Here is a 21102-nt window from a genome sequence, read left to right on the forward strand (position 1 = left end):
CTTCTCCTCCTTCCCTCAATCTTTCCCAGCATCAGGGTCTTTTCCAATGAGTCAGCTCTCTGCATCAGGTGGCCAAAGTACTGGAGTTTCAGCTTCAACATTAGTCCCTCCAATGAACACCCAGGACTCATGTCCTTTAGGATGGACTGGTTGGATCTCCTTGCAGTCCAAGGGACTCTCAAGAGTCTTCTCCAACACCACAGTTCAAAAGCATCAATTCTTCGGCATTCAGCTTTCTTCATAGTCCAACTCTCACATCCATACATGACCACTGGAAAAACTATAGCCTTGACTAGACAGACTTTGTTGCTAAAGTAATGCCTCTGCTTCTTAATATGCTGTCTAGGTTGATCATAACTTTTCTTCTAAGAAGCAAGTGTCTTTTAATTTCATGGCTGCAGTCACCATCTGCAGTGATTTTGGAGCCCCCCAAAAATAAAGTCTGACACTGTTTCCACTGTCTCCCCATTGGTTTGCCATGAAGTGATGGAACTGGATGCCATGATCTTAGTTTTCTGAATGCTGAGCTTTAAGCCAACTTTTCAGTCTCCTCTTTCACTTTCATCAAGAGGCTCTTTAGTTCTTCTTCACTTTATGCCATAAGGGTGGTGTCATCTGCATATCTGAGATTATTGATATTTCCCCCGGCAATCCTGATTCCACCTTCTGCTTCCTCTAGCCCAGCATTTCTCATGATGTACTCTGCATATAAGTTAAATAAGCAGGGTGACAGTATAAAGCCTTGATGTACTCCTTTTCCTCTTTGGAACCAGTCTGTTGTTCCACGTCTAGTTCTGTTGCTTCCTGACCTGCATATAGGCTTCTCAAGAGGCAGGTCAGGTGGTCTGGTATTCCCATCTCTTGAAGAATTTGCCACTGTTTATTGTGATCCACACAGTCAAAGGCCTTGGCATAGTCAATAAAGCAGAAACAGATGTTCCTCTGGAACATGTTCTTCTCTTGCTTTTTCCATGATCCAGCGGATGTTGGCAATTTGATCTCTGGTTCCTCTGCCTTTTCTAAAACCAGTTTTAACATCTGGAAGTTCATGGTTCATGTATTGTTGTAGCCTGGCTTGGAGAATTTTGAGCATTACTTTACTAGCGTCTGGGATGAGTGCAATTGTGCGGTAGTTTGAGCATTCTTTGGCATTGTTTTTTCTTTGGGATTGGAATGAAAGCTGACTTTTTCCAGTCCTGTGGCCACTGCTGAGTTTTCCAAATTTGCTGGCATATTGAGTGTAGCACTTTCACAGCATCATCTTTCAGGATTTGAAATAGCTCCACTTGAATTCCTTCACCTCCACTAGCTTTGTTCATAGTGATGCTTCCTAAGGCCCACCTGACATCACATTCCAGGATGTCTGGCTCTAGGTGAGTGTGAGTAATCACACCTTCGTGATTATCTGGGTCATGAAGATCTTTTTTGTACAGTTCTTCTGTGTATTCTTGCCACCTCTTCTTAATATCTTATACTTCTGTTAGGTCCATACCATTTCTGTCCTTTATTGAGCCCATCTTTGCATGAAATGTTCCCTTGGTATCTCTAATTTTATTGAAGAGATCTCTAGTCTTTCCCATTCTATTGTTTTCCTCTATTTCTTTGCACTGATGACTAAGGAAGGCTTTCTTATCTCTCCTTGCTATTCTTTGGAACTCTGCATTCGAATGAGTATATCTTTCCTTTCTCCTTTGCTTTTCGCGTCTCTACTTTTCACAGCTATTTGTAAGGCCTCCTCAGACAGCCATTTTGCTGTTTTGCATTTCTTTTTCGTGGGGATGGTCTTGCTCTCTGTCTCCAGTACAGTGTCACGAACCTCCATCCATAGTTCATCAGGCACTCTGTCTATCAGATCTAGTCCCTTAAATCTATTTCTCACTTCCACTGTATAGTCATAAGGAATTTGATTTAGGTCTTACCTGAATGGTCTAGTCTACATCAAATAGTTCCTCAGATGCCATAGATGGATTTTGAAAATAATGTGATTATATGATTTTTACATTTCTTTAAAATTCCAAAATAATGTGATCTCAATTACATAAATTGATATTTGTCTGTTAAAGCCCTGAGAATCCTATCTTTAAAAAACAAATGATATATGCAAATATAAGTTGATTTTAATCTATGATAAGAAGGATTCTAAGGTTAAGAGCCCACAACTCATATTAAATCCTCTGACTTAAGTATTCCATAAAATTGCTTCATAATGTCACCACATAATTCGTATTTAGGAAATGAATACATTAATAAAATGCGAAGTCACCCTTTAAGATGCAGAAAATTACAAAAAGTCTTTTAGTTAAATTTTTATTCTCTTGTCCATCTGTACATTTTACTGTGGAGATGAGAAAGAAAAATTTTTTTGGTAAACTTAAAGGCAGAATGTGCTATAAAATGAAGATTCTTCACTCCCAGTTTTGGTTACCAGAAAGAGAACACTTCTGCCAACACATGTGTACAACTAATAGATTCTTGAGGTCATAGGAAGTAGAGCAATGGAAAATGAGGGAGAAGAGAACACATTGTACAAAATAGTTAATTGCTCAGAAAAAAAAAAAAAAAGCCTGCAGGAGACATGGTTCTTCATAAGCTGTCATTTTCTTTGCCAGTTCCTGAAATGCATGTGATGGATGTAAGGCAAGGGGAACAGGTTTTCACTGTGACGAGTTTCTGGTGACCTTTATGAGCAAGGGTTCTCTTCTACCTCACATTAAGACAATGCATAAAATTAAGTTTTCAGTAATCCCAAAAGGACTCAAAGTTAACCTGTCCCAGCAGTTCCCTTATATAAATTTTGTGGCACAGTTCACCTTCCGCAAGAATAAAGTGTAGATCATTACTTTCCAACAGCCCTGTAAAGAGACCTACTTTACCATACTCCAGGGAAGTTAACGTTCTAGATCTTGAAGTGTCTTTCTGGAACGTGAAGTAATTTGTGGTTTTCTTCTAGTAGCGCTGTTAACTCTTGTATTTTTTTTAGGTCCGTGGGGCCGATGCATGGGAGACGGATGTGGCCCAGGAGGCATTCAGACCCGGGCTGTGTGGTGTGCACATGTGGAAGGATGGACAACGTTGCATACAAACTGCAAGCCAGCCGAGAGACCCAGTAACCAGCAGAATTGTTTCAAAGTCTGTGACTGGCACAAAGAGTTGTATGACTGGAGGCTGGGCCCGTGGAATCAGTGTCAGCCGGTGATTTCAAAAAGCCTGGAGAAACCCCTGGAGTGCGTTAAGGGAGAGGAAGGCATTCAGGTGCGGGAGATAACGTGCATCGAGAAAGAGAAAGATGTCCCTGCGGAGGATATCATCTGTGAGTACTTCGAGCCCAAGCCGCTCCTGGAGCAGGCCTGCCTCATCCCCTGCCGGCAGGACTGCATCGTGTCCGAGTTTTCCGCCTGGTCGGAATGCTCCAAGACGTGCGGCAGCGGGCTCCAGCACCGGACGCGTCACGTGGTGGCGCCCCCCCAGTTCGGCGGCTCGGGGTGCCCGAACCTGACGGAGTTTCAGGTGTGCCAGTCTGGCCCCTGCGAGGCCGAGGAGCGCATGTACAGCTTGCAGGTGGGGCCCTGGAGCACGTGCTCGATGCCCCACTCGAGACAAGTGAGACAGGCCAGGAGACGGGCGAAGAGTAAAGAGCGGGACAAGGACCGAGGGAAAGGGGTAAAGGATCCAGAGGCCCGTGAACTGATCAAGAAGAAGAGAAACAGAAACAGGCAGAACCGCCAAGAGAACAAATACTGGGACATCCAGATTGGATACCAGACCAGAGAGGTTATGTGCACGAACAAGACAGGGAAAGCTGCGGATTTGAGGTAAGGTATCTCTCTGTCAAGACCACGCGTTAGAGAGTATTTGAGACCTGTGGTTGGAAGTCCTGAAATTCGTCTGTGTGTCCACCTAGGGGAAGCCACCCCCAAGGGGGTCATTTTTCATTTTAAGGAACTTATATGTTTGTGGGTTTCCTGAAGTTATTTTTGTTTTGTTCATACTTAGGCACTCTACCACTAGAGTTCATTTAAATTTTTCTGTCAAAATCTAAAGCTTAGGAGATTCTCTATAAGATGATACTGCTGCTTTAAGTCAGCAATGCTGTTTTACACCTATAAGGGGAAAAAAAAAAAAAAAAGACTTACATAAAGGGCTGGAGTTTAGGAATGTTCAATTCAGGTACTTATTTTAGTGAGACTAAGGCACATTTGCAATTTCTAAGTTTATAGCATTTTCAGAATTACCCTATAAACAAAATCTAAACCACCACCCAGGGAGCTATTTGTAAGAATAATTCCTTTCACATTTTATAAAATGGAATAACTTTCCCCAGAGAAGAAAAGGGGGAACCAGCAGAAAACAAGGTAAGTAGAAGTTATTTAATCATGAGTAGCTTAGTTTAGAAAACATGTAATTAATTGGCTGCATTGTCTAGACAGAAATTATTTGTCAAGTTATCTCTGGGTAAACAAGGACTGTATTATGAAAGACTTTCTCATGTATGATTTATTTCTTGTGAAAATATTCATTGAGGATTATCTGAAGGATATGAGGTTCTCTGGATATTCTAAATTTTGCTCTTGGATAAGCCAGACCATCTGGGAGTGGCTTATCTGAATCATTTGCATAATTGCTTCTTCTGAAATATTTACGCAACTATGATTTGGAGTGAACTGAGAGAAATTATGGTAACATCACTCAGAATTTTATATCATATTTATTGTAGAAATGACATTGAAAGTGTCATCTGCTCCATCACACAGTCTGTTCTCTTGATTAAAAACACATAAGATAAATTTCACAGAAGTCTCAATCCATGTGCTTCTGGTGAGCATCTGGATCGTTTTCCTTATGGCCCCTGGAAATCTTGTAATAGGTCACGTTTTCCTGTTTACTTTGGCTCTTGAGAATATAAATAGGACTGTGTGGCATGCCTATTATTCACTAACCACCACCCCTCACCTACCCCCCTTCCCCGACCCCACCACTGGCTTCTTTTCCTTCTCATCCTGATTATTTTCCTTCATTCTTTCCTGTCTAATGATTTTACTGTCTATGGATTTTGAAAGCTGACCGAAAGCCTTTTTGAAGCAGGATACAATTGAAATAAGTGAGAAAACAGACAATTGATACATCAATTGATGAGAGACAATTTCTCTCATCATAGTGTTGTTCTGGTTACTATTTTTAGGATATTTGCTACTCCCGTTTTTTACTTACACAATAGTATTTTCTTTCAGCCATACAGTAATTTGCTCTTTCTGTCTATTCAGAAGGTGTTTGTCCAACTATTTTTCTGGTCTTGCTAAAGTATACTTCTCCTGCCTTCATTACTCAGGTTCCCTATAACCCCCTATGTGTGTGTGTGTGTGTTCACCTCTGATGCTGTCATGTACATTTTCAGTTCAATCTCTGTTTTTTCTTTTCTGACTGACCTTTTCTTGGTGATTTCCTGATCTCTTTTCCTAAAGTATTAGTTGTATTAGTTATTTGGCTCCCACCATTTAATTGAATGAGCCTCCAAGGCAACTTGAGTTTTCTCCTGCTGTCACTGGGTTAATATACTGTAGACATTTAATTTCATGTTGACTACTGAATTAAAAGTATAATTAGAATAGTAGCTAACACTGCATGGAACCTGATATTCCCAACCAGTTATTTGGAAGTAAATAGATTTAAAAATCTGTAGATCTGTCAGGTTCTTATTTCATTAGACATATCATATCTATTCCAATAAAATGACACTTGCATGTATGTTACAATTTACTTAGTTTATACTAGGCTATAAATGAAACTTTATGTTAAAACAAATTGCTTCATAATATTTCTCTTATTTGAAGACTATACAGACTATATGAATATCTCTGGTTAAGAGAGTTAGTTTTAGTAAAGAAGAGACAACAATTAGATATTTTTCTCACGCATTACACAATATCAGTGAAGCTAATAAAGTGTGAAGAGTAGATGGATAACTCCAACAAAGAACAGGGCCACAGGTGCAAGACTTGATGATTAAAGTGTTTCATCTTATATCAAATTCAGAAACAGTTTCATGATGTAAAAGAATAAAAAGTTATTTAGTAAAGCTAAAAAGGCCTATTACAAAACCTAAATAAACTTAGCTAAATAAATCTAAGAATCTTGGGCAAGCAGTTCATAGCGCAAATAAAAATTTTAGTAGAATTGCTGCTAGAACTTCAAAGCTAAAGATGATAGATTTGCTTTCTGCTTCAAACAGACTAAAATCAATAAGGATGAAAGACGTGAATGAAAGTCCGTCTTTTATGACAATGGGAAACAATCACAGTCGCAAACCATAATTGATAGAGAAGATTTGGCCAATGCAGTGAAATTAGATATAATTAGAGAGGGCAATTAGAGGGACATCATGTTTTTACATCTTTCGTAAGCACTTAAAATCTTTAAGAGTAGCTTGAAATTTCTGAGGTGCCAAGTCCATGATACCTCTTACAATGGCAGGAACTGTGTTAGTGAGAGTGCTGTTGGAGCACCCTTGGGTTCTGTTTGAAAACAGAATGACGTAATAGAAGGACTGGAGGAAACTCAGTATGCCATTATTGCTAAGAAAAGACTATTAGTTTGATAGACTAGGGGATTAAAATTTTGATGACCAGTAGAAGAGAGTTATAAAGCATTACACACACTATGACATAAGGGGCTTCCTTGTGAACCTGTGATTTCCAGCCGGGCCTGAATAGAGTCTTAACCTAGGTAAAGAGTTGTTAGGAAAGTATTAACAAATAGCTTTTCAAGAAACCAAACATATTAAAGGAAATATGGTCTTCTGAATCAAAACCAGAAGTTTAGTGATCGAAGAAGAGTCAAGAAAATAGAATTTTAAAACTGATTTGTCACAGCTCAGAAACGAATTATAAAACAAGAAAGTCAAATTTATATTGCATGCATCAGTAAGTAGAAGGTATTCCATGGTACAAGGTGTCAGTGAGATGGAAAACAGTTTAAGAACATCAAGTAAACTCCAATTTAAAAAAACAAAAAAGATGGTGGATCTGAAAATAAAAGAGACCCCTATATGAAATAATGGGATTCCTCAAAACAAGAAAAAAAAAATAGATCAGAAAAAAGGAAAGCAAAAGAAGATAAAACCCCCAAAATATAATCGAAGACTTTCCTGAGCTTGAAAAGCTTTAATCCACAGATTGAAATTGCAAAGGGCCAATATTCTGCTAGAGGAGACTGAAATAATGTTCTTGTGGAAGAACTAATACAGAACAATTTTATGAAGAGAGATAGACAAAGAGGCACCAAACCAAAGAACAGAATAATACCCAATTCTGAAACACTAGAAGCATTTCCTTTGTAGAGAAAAATAAGATAAGGCAGCACATTATCTCCACTGTTAACATTGATCTGTTGGTACCAGTCAATGTAGTTGAAAAGAGCAAGAAGTGAAAACTGGAAAGCAGGTGGAAATATTAAGATTTTTTTCTAGATGTTTTATAAAACTCAAGATATCCAATTTAAAAAAAAACAGTATAAACAATAAAATACTTCAATAGGATGGATGGACACGAAGATAATATCCCAAAATCAATATATCTCATAGATGCAAACTGCAATTAGCTAAACATGATGGAAACAAAGTACTAAAATATCCCATTTACAATAGTAAAAAAATATGTAAATAAATCTACTTATAAAGTTTCTGCACAGAGTACCAGACTTGGAAAGGTACAAAAGTAAATGTGTGCCTGTCCAGAACATCTAGTAAATATATCAACTGTTCCTACAGTGTTACTGTAAAACAAACAAGAGAAAAGTAAGTAGAAGCCAGGGAAATTCTGAAAAATCAAAGTAGAGAGCAAAGACTAATATCACAAGATAATTCAATCATTTTATTCATTGAATAATAACAATTTTATGTTAGTGCATGAACAGTCAGATCAGAAAAGAGTCTAGAAAAAAGATCCTGAAAACCCTACAACATGGTACCCTTGAGGAAGGAGCATTTCCAGGCTCGCGGGAAAAGATACAATGTAATGTTTGTTTTGTTTGTGGGCAATTGCTGCCCCATGTAAAGAAGAAGTGGGGAGGGCAGAAAAATTGTATCCCCTTTTCAGTTGTATACCAAACAAAGTCCAGGTTCATTTAATACTTAAAAATGTTGTATTTTTAAATACTTGAAGAAAGGATGGAATGTTAAAATCTTAAAATAAGGAAGTATGCCTTAGGCCACAGAATCCAGAGGGCATACAGGAAAAGATTGATCCATACTATTTATTGGAATAAAGAAAACTTTGCTTAGGAAAAATTGTTATCAATTAATATCCAAATAGATAAACCAAAAAAAAAATTTTTGATATGTAAAATTGACACAGAGCTAGTTTTCTTAATGCTAAAGAACTCCTATAAATCATTAGGGGAAAAGTCCAAAATCTAACGTAGAAATAGCCAAAAGTTCAAGAGAATGAAAAGACAAACCACACTGAGGAAACCATCTGCAAGACACATTTGATAAAGGGCTGCTATCCAAAATACATGAAGAACTCTTAACAGTCAGCAGAAAGAAAACAAATTACTGGATTAAAAAATGCACTGGAAAGCTTTAACAAACCCCTCACCAAAGAAGATATACAGATGGCAGATAAGCATATGAGAAGATGCTGCAAGTCATATGTCATCCAGGAGATGCAAATGAAAGCAGTAATGTGATACCACCACAGACATATTAGAATGGCCAAAGTCCAAAGCACGGGCAACACCAAAAGCCGGTGAAGATGTGGGGCAACAGGAACTTTCCTACATTGCTGGCAGGAATACAGACCGGCACAGCCATGTCAGAAGACAGATTGGCAGCTTCTTACAAAACTAAGTCTACTCTTACCAAATGATTATGCTTCTTGGTATTTACCCAAAGGAACGGAAAACATATGTCTACACAGAAATCTACACATGGATGTGTATAACAGCTTTATTCATAATTACCAAAATCTGCAGGCATCCAAGCTGTCCTTCAGTAGGTGAATGGATAAAGTAACTGTGTTACATTCAGACAACAGAGTATTTTTCAGTGCTTAAAAAGAAATACACTATCAAGCCATGAAAACACATGGAGGAAACTTAAATGCATATTACTTTGTGAAAGAAGCCAATTTGAAGAGGCTGCATAGTGTATGCTTCCAACTATATGGCATCCTGGAAATGGCAAAACTACGGAGACAATAAAGAGATCAGTGTTCCAGGGGTTAGATGGAAGGGTAGAATATATAGGCAGGTCACAGAGAATTTTTAGGGCAACAAAACTACTCATTAGTATCATGTAATACTGTGACAATTGACAAATATCCAAACCCATCGAATGTACAACACCAAGAGTGAGCCATAATATACACTACAGGTTGTGGGTGATAATGACGTGTCAGTGTAGATTCATCAGTACCGCTCTGATGGGGGATGATGATAATGGGTGAGGGTATGCATGTGTCGAGGCAGAGGGTATATGGCAACTCTTGTGTGTTTTTCACTCAATTTTACTGTAAACTTAAAACTGCTCTAAAAATCATGTCTATTAAATTCAGCAAAGGACAGGATCAGGTCAGAGAAAATATGCTAATCCTCAATCATAATTAAGAAGTATAAAACATTGTTCCATCTCATTTTCACCTGTCAGATTAGCAAATAAAAATGTTTGGTAGTGTACCAGGAATTATAGCCTCCAGGTTTGGTGATTCATTAAAAGGACTCACAGGAATCAGCATATAACTGCATTCATGGGTAAGATTTATTACAGTGAAAGGAGACAGAGCAAAATTAGCCAAGGAAAATGTGCATGCAGAGAAGATGAGAGGAAACCAGAGGCAAGCTTCTAGGGTCTGTCTCTGAGGAGTTTCAGCCTGTGCCCCTCCAGCACACTCAGTGCCCCCAAGTTTTTATTGGAGTTGAACACATAAGCACTCTCTACCTAGCATATACAAAACTTGCAAACTCCCAGAGGGAAAACAGTGTTCTCCATAAATCAAATTGCTTAGACAAACAAATTAGTCACTGAGAGCCACTTTATAATTTAGAGCAGTTTTATCATTTAGAGAAAATTTGATATCAGTGTAGGGAACTGCTTACAAGTTAAATTACCAGATGCCAGCTAATGGCCAGTCCTACAAACAAGGCCTTTGTTTGGATAGAAGCCTAAGACTTGCTGGTGTAGCACCAGTAGTATTTAATTAGGGAAAGAAAGCCTGTTATACACTGTTGGTGGGGGAAAAAATTGGTAAAAAGTATTTGAAAATAATTTTATAAAATGTGTCAAAATTAAAAATACATGTTCTCTTTGGCAGTGATTTTATTTCTAGAATTTAAAAAAATGCATCTGTGTGTAAATATGTGTATAGCTCTCATTATACCATGATTTGTTACAGAAAAACAATCTAAAACCCACCAGTAAAGGGCTACTTAAATCATGGTGATTCCACATGTAGAGGGTTTTCAAGATGGCATTTGTGGTAAAGAACCTGCCTGCAAATGCAAGAGACACAGGAGATATGGGTTCGATCTCCTGGGTTGGAAAGGTCCCTTGGAGGAGGGCATCACAACCTACTCCAGTCTTCTTGCCCGGAGAATCCTATGGACAGAGGAGCCTGGTGGGCTACACCCCGTAGGGTCTCAAAGAGTCGAACATAACTGAAGCAACTTAGCAGGAATGTCACATATGGAATGCCATTGCAGTTATTACCAAGTGAGGTTATGCATCTCAATGCAGACTGCCATAACAAAGTATCATAGACTAGGTGCCTTATAAATAACAGAAAAGATTTTTTCTCACAGTTCTGGAGGCTGAGAAGTCCAGGATCAAAGCATCAGCAAATCTGGTATATGATAAGAGTCCTCTTCCAGTGTGCAGGCTCCTAACTTCTCACTGTATCTTCTCATGGCAGAATCCGGGAGAGAGCTCTCTCTAGGATTCCTTTATAAGGGCACTAATGCCATTCATGAGAGCTCCATCTTCATGATTATCTCCCAAGATCCCAACTCATAGAATCACATGGAGGGTTAAAGTTTTCATCATATGAATTTTAGGGGGACACAAGCATTCAGTCCATTGCAGTATGTGACTTCTCTTTAAACTTAAATAAGAGAGTAAGGAGTTAGGGTTTTAATTTCCTGCCTTGAAATTAGCCAGTAAAAACTGATAAAAGAAATAATCACTTTTGTTTATAGTATTAAAAAAAGGAAGTTGACTGGCGTGAAATGGTACCTCATTGTGGTTTTGATTTGCATTTCTCTGATAATGAGTAATGTTGAGCATCTTTTCATGTGTTTGTTAGCCATCTGTATGTCTTCTTTGGAGAAATGTCTGTTTAGTTCTTTGGCCCATTTTTTGATTGGGTCGTTTATTTTTCTGATATTGAGCTGCAGGAGTTGCTTGTATATTTTTGAGATTAGTTGTTTGTCATTTGCTTCATTTGCTATTATTTTCTCCCATTCTGAAGGCTGTCTTTTTACCTTGCATATAGTTTTTTTTGTTGTGCAGAAGCCTTTAATTTTAATGAGGTCCCATTTGTTTATTTTTGCTTTTATTTCCAATATTCTTGGAGGTGGGTCACAGAGGATCCTGCTGTGATGTATGTCACAGAGTATTTTACTATGTTCTCCTCTAGGAGTTTTATAGTTTCTGGTCTTACATTGAGATCTTTAATCCATTTTGAGTTTATTTTTGTGTATGGTGTTAGAAAGTGTTCTAGTTTCATTCTTTTACAAGTGGTTGACCACTTTTCCCAGCACCACTTGTTAAAGAGATTGTCTTTAATCCATTGTATATTCTTGCCTCCTTTGTCAAAGATAAGGTGTCCATATGTGCGTGGATTTATCTCTGGGCTTTCTATTTTGTTCCATTGATCTATATTTCTGTCTTTGTGCCAGTACCATACTGTCTTGATGACTGGCTTTGTAGTAGAGCCTGAAGTCAGGCAGGTTGATTCCTCCAGTTCCATTCTTCTTTCTCAAGATTGCTTTGGCTATTGGAGATTTTTTGTATTTCTGTACAAATTGTGAAATTACTTGTTCTAGCTCTGTGAAAAATACCATTGGTAGCTTGATAGGGATTGCATTGAAAAAGTATCCACGTGAAAATTCCAGATGTAAAGGAAGGAGGAATCTAGGACTTAGAGGTGGGAAGGAGATTCCTTTAATTAGAACCCAATCCAGGAAGATCCACTCAAGAATCTTTTCCTTTGGAGTATCTCAGTCCTGCTAGGTGGGCATGGCCCCTCCACAAGAGGAGAGGGGGAAAGTCCTTAGTAGCCAATTCCACATCCATGTACCACAGGGGAAGTGTAACCCTAACCCCTCATCTCCTGACTGAGTTAAGTTGTCAAAAGTCAAGTGGAGAATAAGAGGGTATAGGAGGCAGAGATTTCTTGATTGTAGCAAGCGTAGCTTTAAAGCTCTTAAGATTTAAGCCTTGGCTATAGGTCACGCTGACCTCTGGAAATCTTTTAGCTGTCCCAGCTCACCAGTTCCTGGGTCTACATTTCAAAGGCATATATTTTAGGAAGAACTATGGAATCTTCTAGATGTAATACAAAGCATTTAGTCAAAGTAGGACCTACTTTTGAAAATATCTTCCATCTAAACATGCCTTGTTTCATTGTGTTGCCCAACAAAGGCAATTGGTTGCAAGTATAAATCCAATAGAAGCAATACTAAGAAGTGTGGGAAATTCAGCCCAGTAAATTCCTGAGGGAATAAGATTTAGGATTTAAAACAAATTTCTGTTGGCTAAGCCAAGAAAAAGTAGATTTATCAAGCTTCTAGATAATGCCATATATCAGGCATTTTAGGCACAAATATAGAAGGATTAAAAAAAAATCTCAATCCATAAATATAGTCAACTCATCTCTGACAAAGCAGCAAAAGCAATATGCTGGAGCAAGGATAGTCTCTTCAACAAATGGTGCTGGAACAACTGAATATCCAAGTGCAGAAAAATTCTAAACATAGACTTTACACCCTTCACAAAAATTAACTCAGCCTCCAACAAACAAGATGCCCTATGCCTTCAAACAAACACCTATGCCTTCATAGGTGAATGGATGAGCAAGATTTGTTTACATTTAGACAATGGGGCGTTATTCAGTGCTAAAAAGAAATGAGCTATCAAGTCATGAAAACACATGGAAGAAACTTAAATGCATATTACTAAGTGAAGGAAGCCAATCTGAAAAGGCTACGTACTATGTGATTCTAACTACATATGTCATATTCTGGAAAAGGCAAAACTATGGAGACAATAAAAAGGTCAGTGTTGCCAATAGTTAGATGGGAGAAAGAGATGAAAAGGGAAGGCTTTTAAGGCAGTGAAAATACTGTGCATAATATGGTAATGATGAATAGATGCCATTATACTTTCATTCAAACCCATAGAATGCACACCACCATGAGTGAACCATAATGTAAACTATGGACTTTGAGTGATAATGATGTGTCAAAGTAGGTTCATCCTTGGTTAAAAAAATAATGTACCTTTCTAGTGAGTGATTTGATAATGGGAGAGGCTTTGCATCTGTGGGGGCAGGGAGTATATAAGAAATTTCTGTGACTTCCTCTCAATTTGTGGTAAATTTAAAACTGCTCTAAAATAAGTAATCTTTTTTAAAAACAAAAACTGCCTAATACATGAAGAATAAAATAGTAACTCCCAGAAATACTGACACATTGGAGTATTTTTCTCTGAGTTTGTTACCAATTTTCTTTTTTTTTTAGTCTCTATATAAATGCATCTTAACATTTCAGTAGTGATGAATCATGCTCAAATGACTTATTTTTTCCCTAAACTCATGCTTTTTTTTACATACCCTCTCAACTTCAAAATTAAATCTTATTGAGCAGGAAATTGTATTTCTTTTCAACACAGTCTCTTTCTGTGTGTTTCCTGTTTTACATTAGAATATTTGTTAACTACTCCATCCTTTTAAGCTTGCTGTCTAGAATTGGTCATGTAAAAGCTACTGGCTTTACAACAGTCTGAAAATTGCAAAATTTAAGTAATAGATAATTAAGAGAAATACGTTGTTAATAAGAATAGGGAAACCTATGCCCTCATGGCTACACACCATTGCACAAGACATTTAAACTTTGTGGGACTTAAATTTTTTCACCCATAAACTATATGTGTGGACAGTGTTAGGCAGTGATGAGTGAAAGGAGGAGGGATATTAAAAATTCTCCGATAGCCTTCCAAGTTTTGTGATGACAATGAACCTTGAACCAAAATCATGCCTAAAATTGCAGCTGTAAAACCGTATATATTTTTCTTGGCAGAAAGTTAATTTTCAACATGTTCCACAAATCACTTGATCGTGAAACATGGAAATGAGTATCTGTGCAGGACTTGTAGAATAAGACAGCTGTCCTGGTCTTGAAAGTATCTTCGTGGTTTTTACTTGGTTGATGTGCTATATGGTTCCTGAGGCCTGTTCCCAAACTATAACTGTGAATCAGTGAAATTGAAAATCTTATCCTAAGCTTACCAAAAAGGAGGTAGTAAATTGCCCACTTTTTTAAAGTAATACTGACTATTTTTAGGTTACTCAGAGTCCATTTATAAAATTACTACTTTTCATGCATAAATATCAGGCTTTTAGATTAAAAAACTTTCTGTAATATCGCATGTTGATTTGCCTGCCAGATACTCACCAGTATGTCTCTCCATCTTGCCTCAGCTGCATTCTGGCCACATCTTACTAAAGAAATAGTCAATGTGTCCACATTTTTTTGTAGATAATATATGGCTAACCAGAAAACCTTGACTTTTTTCAAGCCGACCGGGTATAGATTATATTTACTCTCAGAGAGTCACTCTTAACCCTTGCAGATCCAGCTTAGGTGCCTGGAAATTCATCTCTGAGCAGCATATTAATAAGACTTCCCAGTTTTCTTCTTCCTGGTTGAACTCGACCCACGGGAGTAAGTGAGGTCTGTCAGAAAGTGGGAAGAGAGGACGATTGGGGTATTCATTCTGCCTTCTTGGGTCAGCAGTAGCTGAGTTTTTCTAACAAAATACTTCAGCCTTTGCCTAGCAGCCTTTTCCTATGGCTCTCCATCTGTCTTAGTGCTGCTAAAATCCTTTTCTTGGTCTCTTGATAAACCTTGGGATGATAAATTTCTTCGTTGTTTAAGCCCCAGGGTGCTTCGCCATGCCTTGACAATAACACTGCCAATGCTGTTGTTAATATTCCTTGTATTGAACTCTTCTGAATTAACTCTTGTAAGTCTGCAGTTTGCTTTCTTGCTACCCCTGACATACACGGGAATATAGTATCAGAGCCAGAGAACTACTTCTATGTCATTGTTGATTTACTTGTTAATTAACTTAGTCTTTATTTACTCCCATTCAACTAAGTGCCTGGCCAATAATCAGCCTCCAATAAATGTTTGTCAAATATTAAAATTTAAGTAAGTATTTAGTCTTAGAACTTGAGCCTTTTAGTGAATAGTAGGGAGTCAAGTAAGGCCAATAGGAAAATGGAAACTTCTGCAGATTGTTGAAGAAAATAACCCAAATATTCAACTAAGAGAATATAGAATATATATAATATAGAATATAGATAGGCCATTCAGGTGACATCCCTTAGGATATATTTCAATATCATTGTGCCTGTTCAAAAATAGCAATGTGGCCCTCAGGGTCACTTCTCATATCCTAAGGTACCACTGTCTCATCATGCCTGGGTATCTTCACCTCTTGTACACCTGTCTTTGTTACCTCCCAGGAGTGTTTTTTGATTTAAATGATGATCCTATCATGGGATAGTTTTTTTTTTTTTTTTTTTTAAGGCAACTCTTAGGTAGCTTTTAAAATATGTTTAACTTAAAGCATTTAAGGCCAGGGGCTAACCTTAAGCCACATTGTAGACATCACTGACTCATGCTCCTTCATATAAGCTTTACATCAAGTTCATTCCAAATGCCTTTCCTCACAACTTTGTTAATATCTCTCATTTGATTGTTCTAAGTTTAGCTTTCTCCCTTGAGCTGGTGTGAGAGCTTGTTTCCTTGAGAAACTTCCTGGAGCGGGCACTTCCTAAGCAGCATGGCCACGGATTGGGCAGTGACCTTGCGTCTCCTTGGCAGCAATTTTGATCTCACCCATTGTTCTCTTTTATTTGCTGGAATTCTACCAGCTTTATATGGGTAGTACCAAATCTCTCTCTGACTGGAATATAACAAGAATTTCAATGGGAGGAAATAACTTTCAAAGGAAAAAAAATCCATGTGGGATAAAGAATTTAGCAAACCATTAATGCAGTATTTGAATACCCTAATTAAGAATATGCTCACTGTTAGAATCTACTAAAACATTGTGTTAGTAACTTCATGTTTATATCTTATTTCCTCCTTAAAATTGTTGCTTACATACTGGGCAGTATTTTAGGCCTCTTATCACACTTTCACCTTGCTGTGTTCTTTATTGTTCTAATTTTATATTATTTTATTACAGAGCAGTTATCCAATTTTACCCCAAAGATTTTTTGACAACTTTTTTTCTCTATGTAGTATAAGTATCTGGTTACTGATACTACAGTTTGAAAGAATGTCATCATAGAAAATTTGCTTGGGTAGTATTTACCAGGATAGCAATTGAATTGTAAATGAACAAAATCACTGCACTGTGCCTAATACAAATAGCCATTGTACTCTGAAGATCTTGGAATGTTGGTACAATTATGTCCAGTATAAAGAGCTGGAACAAAGAAGCATGTTTTTGATTTTAAAAAATCAATCTTGACCACTGATAGACAAGAATGCATTAAATTTTGCTTTGATATTACAAAAAAAAAAGTAATAAAGCTTTGAAAAGGCCTCTAATATCTTACAGTCAGATTACTAATTGACATGTATCATATATGTAGTGGTGGTGTTCAGTTGCTAAGTCGTGTCTGACTCTTTGCTGTGCCATGAACTGCAACTTCCCTGTCCTTCGCTATCTCCCGAAGTTTGCTCAGACTCATATCCATTGAGTGAGTGATGCCATCCAACCATCTCATCCTCTGTCACCCCCTTCTCCTCTTGCCCTCAATCTTTCCCAGCATCAAGGTCTTTTCCAGTGAGTTGTTTGCATCAGGTGGCCAAATGTGTATGTGTATATAGACAGATAGATAGCAGTCCTCTTGACAGATGGATATAGATAGAATAAAAGGGATAAAATTTTTATTCAAGAGTAATAACTAGACTTTCAGATTTCATACAAGAAATGATATACTGATACATTTTGGATTTTACATAGAGTTTTAGAAAGCTCATCAAAAATGCTGTTCTCTAGCAAGTTCACATCTATCAAGGATCCTGCAGAGTAAAAATTTAAAAAATAGGTGAATTAAAATATGGTAGACACTGTATAGTTCCAACTCTATGTAAAGCATTGTCCCTTTACTTGATATCTGAACTTTATGCATGAGAAACAGGAAAAAAGTGAAAAACTAAGCAAAATTATTTTAAGTTACTATAACTCAATAAAGACTCAGGAAGTTTCTGTCTTTTATGAGTTGTGTAATATATAGATCATAGTTGCTAATAAAAACACCTGATGAAAAGATAAATCTGAAATAAAATGACTATAGTTTTCAAGAGAAAGCTGCATCTATACTGACTAGAATAATTTGATAAGGCAACAAAATTTAACAAAGTTCCCCAAAATGAATTGTGTTTACCTAGGTTTGGTGTGATGAGAAAAGTGAGCATTCCAAGTAAAGCATAGTTTTTTGAAAAAAATCTCAGAACTGGAAAGGAACAGATCATCTCTAGAGGGTGGTGAAGATAGTAAGACAAAAAATTTGAAGGGCTTTTTTAGTAAGCAGGAGCAGAATTATGTTCACAGACATAAATGGCATGCAGAATGGATTGGAGGGCCCAGATGTTAGTGTATAGGCAGCCTTGACTAGGTCATGTTAATAATCCAAGAAAGGGGTGAGGAATGTCTGAATCGTGGTATCAGTGCTGGTGATATTGAGGTCAAACAGACAACACAGAATCGGTTTAGGAGGAATTCAGTCTTGGCAGTTTCCACTGAAAAGTCTGATTGTATCTTTGATCTCTGCCTTCTATGAGCCTCTGATTTCCACAACTCTGAGCAATAAATAACAACATGCAAGGATAGCTAGGTTAGCTAAAATGAAACACTGGCAAGTAGTAGAAACAGAAAGAAAAGAAGTTGCCTTTACTGTTTTGGTGGTCAGCTATTTCATGCTCCTCAAATAATATATGGAGAAGACAATGGCAACCCACTCCAGTACTCTTGCCTGGAAAATTCCATAGACGGAGGAGCCTGGTAGACTGCAGTCCATGGGGTCAATAAGAGACGGACAAGACTGAGCAACTTCACTTTCACTTTTCACTTCTCCGCATTGGAGAAGGAAATGGCAACCCACTCTAATGTTCTTGCCTGGAGAATCCCAGGGACGGGGGAGTCTGGTGGGCTGCCGTCTGTGGGATCACACAGAGTCGGACACGACTGCTGCGACTTAGCAGCAGCAGCAGCAAATAATATATAGGCTTTAAACTGGCCATAATATTTGGGGTACCACCTACAAAATAGATCATAGCCAAGAATGCTATGATTAATGCCAAACCACTGAAGCTGATCCCTAACTGTCCCTGTGCATATATTTTCATGATGATGATAAGTGAGGTTTTCCTCTACTCTTTGTTCAATATGTCCATGTCAACATGTCACTTTGATCCTTATAATTATGTATGCTAGCCAAATTCTACCTTCTGCAGGCTCAGTCCTTTCAGAAAGGAAGAGAAAGGGATGCAAAGAGATTCCTTTTTAATAATTACTTCATTCTACTTGATCAGTTCAGTTCAGTCACTCAGTTCGACTCTTTGCAACCCCGTGGACTGCAGCACACTAGGCTTCCCTGTCCTTCCCAACTCCTGGAGCTTGCTCAAACTCATGTCCATTGAGTCAGTGATGCCATCCAACTATCTCATCCTCTGTCGTCCCCTTCTCCTGCCTTCAGTCTTTCCCAGCATCAGGGTCTTTTCAAATGAGTCAGTTCTTTGCATCAGGTGGCCAAAGTATCGGAGTTTCAGTTTCAGCATCAATCCTTCCAATGAATATTCAGGACTGATTTCCTTTAGGATGGACTGGTTGGATCTCCTTGCAATCCAAGGGACTCTCAAGAGTTTTCTCCAACACCACAGTTCAAAAGTGTCAATTCTTCAGTGCTTAGCTTTCTTTATGCTCCAACTCTCACATTCATACATGACTACTGGAAAAACTATAGCTTTGACTAGACAGACTTTTGTTGGCAAAGTAATGTCTCTGCTTTTAATGTGCTGTCTAAGTTGGTAATAGCTTTTCTTCCAAGGAGCAGGCGTCTTTTAATTTCATGGCTGCAGTCACCATCTGCAATTATTTTGGAACCCAAGAAAATAAAGTCTGTCACTGTTTCCATTGTTTCTCCAATTATTTGCCATGGAGTGATGATGGTACCAGATGCCATGATCTTAGTTTTCTGAATGTTGAGTTTTAAGCCAGCTTTTTCACTCTCTTCTTTCACTTTCATCAAGAGGCTTTTTAGTTCTTCTTTGCTTTCTGCCATAAGGGTGGTGTCATCTGCATATCTGAGGTTATTGATATTTCTTCTGGCAATCCTGATTCGAGTTTGTGCTTCATCTAGCCTGGCATTTCCCGTGATATACTCTGCATATAAGTTAAATAAGCAGGATGATGATACACAGCCTTGACTTATTCCTGTCTCAGTTTGGAACCAGTCTGTTGTTCCATGTCTGATTCTAATTGTTGCTTCTTGACCTGCTCACAGGTTTCTCAGGAGGCAGCTAAGGTGGTCTCGTATTCCCATCGTTTTACAAATTTTCCACAGTTTGTTGTGATCCACACAGTCAAAGACTTTGGTGTAATCAATAAAACAGAAGTAGATGTTTTTCTGGAATTCTCTTGCTTTTTCTGTGATCCAACGGATGTTGCCAATTTGATCTCTGGTTCTTCTGCCTTTTCTAAATCCAGCTTGAACAGCTGGAAGTTCACGGTTCACATACTGTTGAAGATAGTTTGGAGAATTTTGAGCATTACTTTGCTAGTGTATGAGATGGGTGCAATTGTGTGGTATTGGAGCATTCTTTGGCATTGCCTTTCTTTTGGATTGGAATGAAAGCTGACCTTTTCCAGTCCTGTGGCCACTGCTGAGTTTTCCAAATTTGCTGGCATATTGAGTGCAGCACTTTCACAGTATCATCTTTTAGGATTTGAAATAGCTGAACTGGAATTCCATCATCTCCACTAGCTTTGTTCATAGTGATTCTTCCTAAGGCCCACTTGACTTCGCATTCCAGGTTGTATGGCTCTAGATGAGTGATCACACCATCGTGGTTATCTGAGTCATGAAGATCTTTTTTGTACAGTTCTTCTGTGTATTCTTGCCACCTCTTCTTAATATTTTCTGCTTCTGTTAGGTCCATTCCATTTTTGTCCTTTATTGTGCCCATCTTTGCATGAAATGTTCCCTTGGTATCTCTAATTTTCTTGAGGAGATCTCTAATCTTTCCCATTCTATTGTTTTCCTCTATTTCTTTGCATTGATCACAGAGGAAGGCTTTCTTATCTCTCCTTGCCATTCTTTGGAACTCTACACTGAAATGGGTATATCTTTCCTTTTCTCCTTTCCCTTTATCTTCTATTGATTCCCCACCCTGTCTGCCAAAGAGTGTGACTTGGCTTTTTTTCTTCTAGATAATGAGTAAGAAAGAAGGACTTCCAATCAAGGCATAATAGACTAGTGGGAATGGAAACAGGACCAAGCCAGCAGGAGGCAAGAGAGACTCCTGAGGCACAAAATTTGAGGATACTTCCAGTGTCCTGCCAGTGCTTCCTTTAGTTTTGCTCCATAGGTGCTTAGCCTGACTTTGCCTCACCCTGCATGAGTCGGGGATGAATTGACTAATGGACCAACTGCTCTTTTCCAAAGGCTGATCATCATCTGTATCTGTACATTTATTCAGCAAATGAGTCCCTCTTATGTGCTTGGTTTTCCCTGGTGGCTCAGCAGTAAAGAATCTGCCTGCCGATGCAGGAGATGTGTGTTGGATCCCTGGGTTGGAAAGATTCCCTGGAGA

General features: G+C 38.2%; 1 protein-coding gene across 2 annotated transcripts in view; it reads left to right on the forward strand.

Moving 5' to 3' along the window:
• Positions 1-21102, forward strand: part of THSD7A (thrombospondin type 1 domain containing 7A) — a 546002-nt gene that overhangs the window by 265173 nt on the left and 259727 nt on the right. For both annotated transcript variants that reach the window (XM_086397610.1, XM_086397611.1), the window contains exon 2: positions 2981-3812. In XM_086397610.1, the coding sequence (XP_086253736.1) occupies positions 2998-3812 (815 nt within the window). In that variant the 5' untranslated portion in view covers positions 2981-2997. The remainder of the gene's footprint in view (positions 1-2980; positions 3813-21102) is intronic.

This window comes from Bos grunniens, chromosome 4 (genome assembly GCF_055505025.1).
Source record: "Bos grunniens cultivar Pamir isolate PY7600 chromosome 4, Bosgru_T2T1.0, whole genome shotgun sequence".
NCBI lineage: Eukaryota > Metazoa > Chordata > Mammalia > Artiodactyla > Bovidae > Bos > Bos grunniens.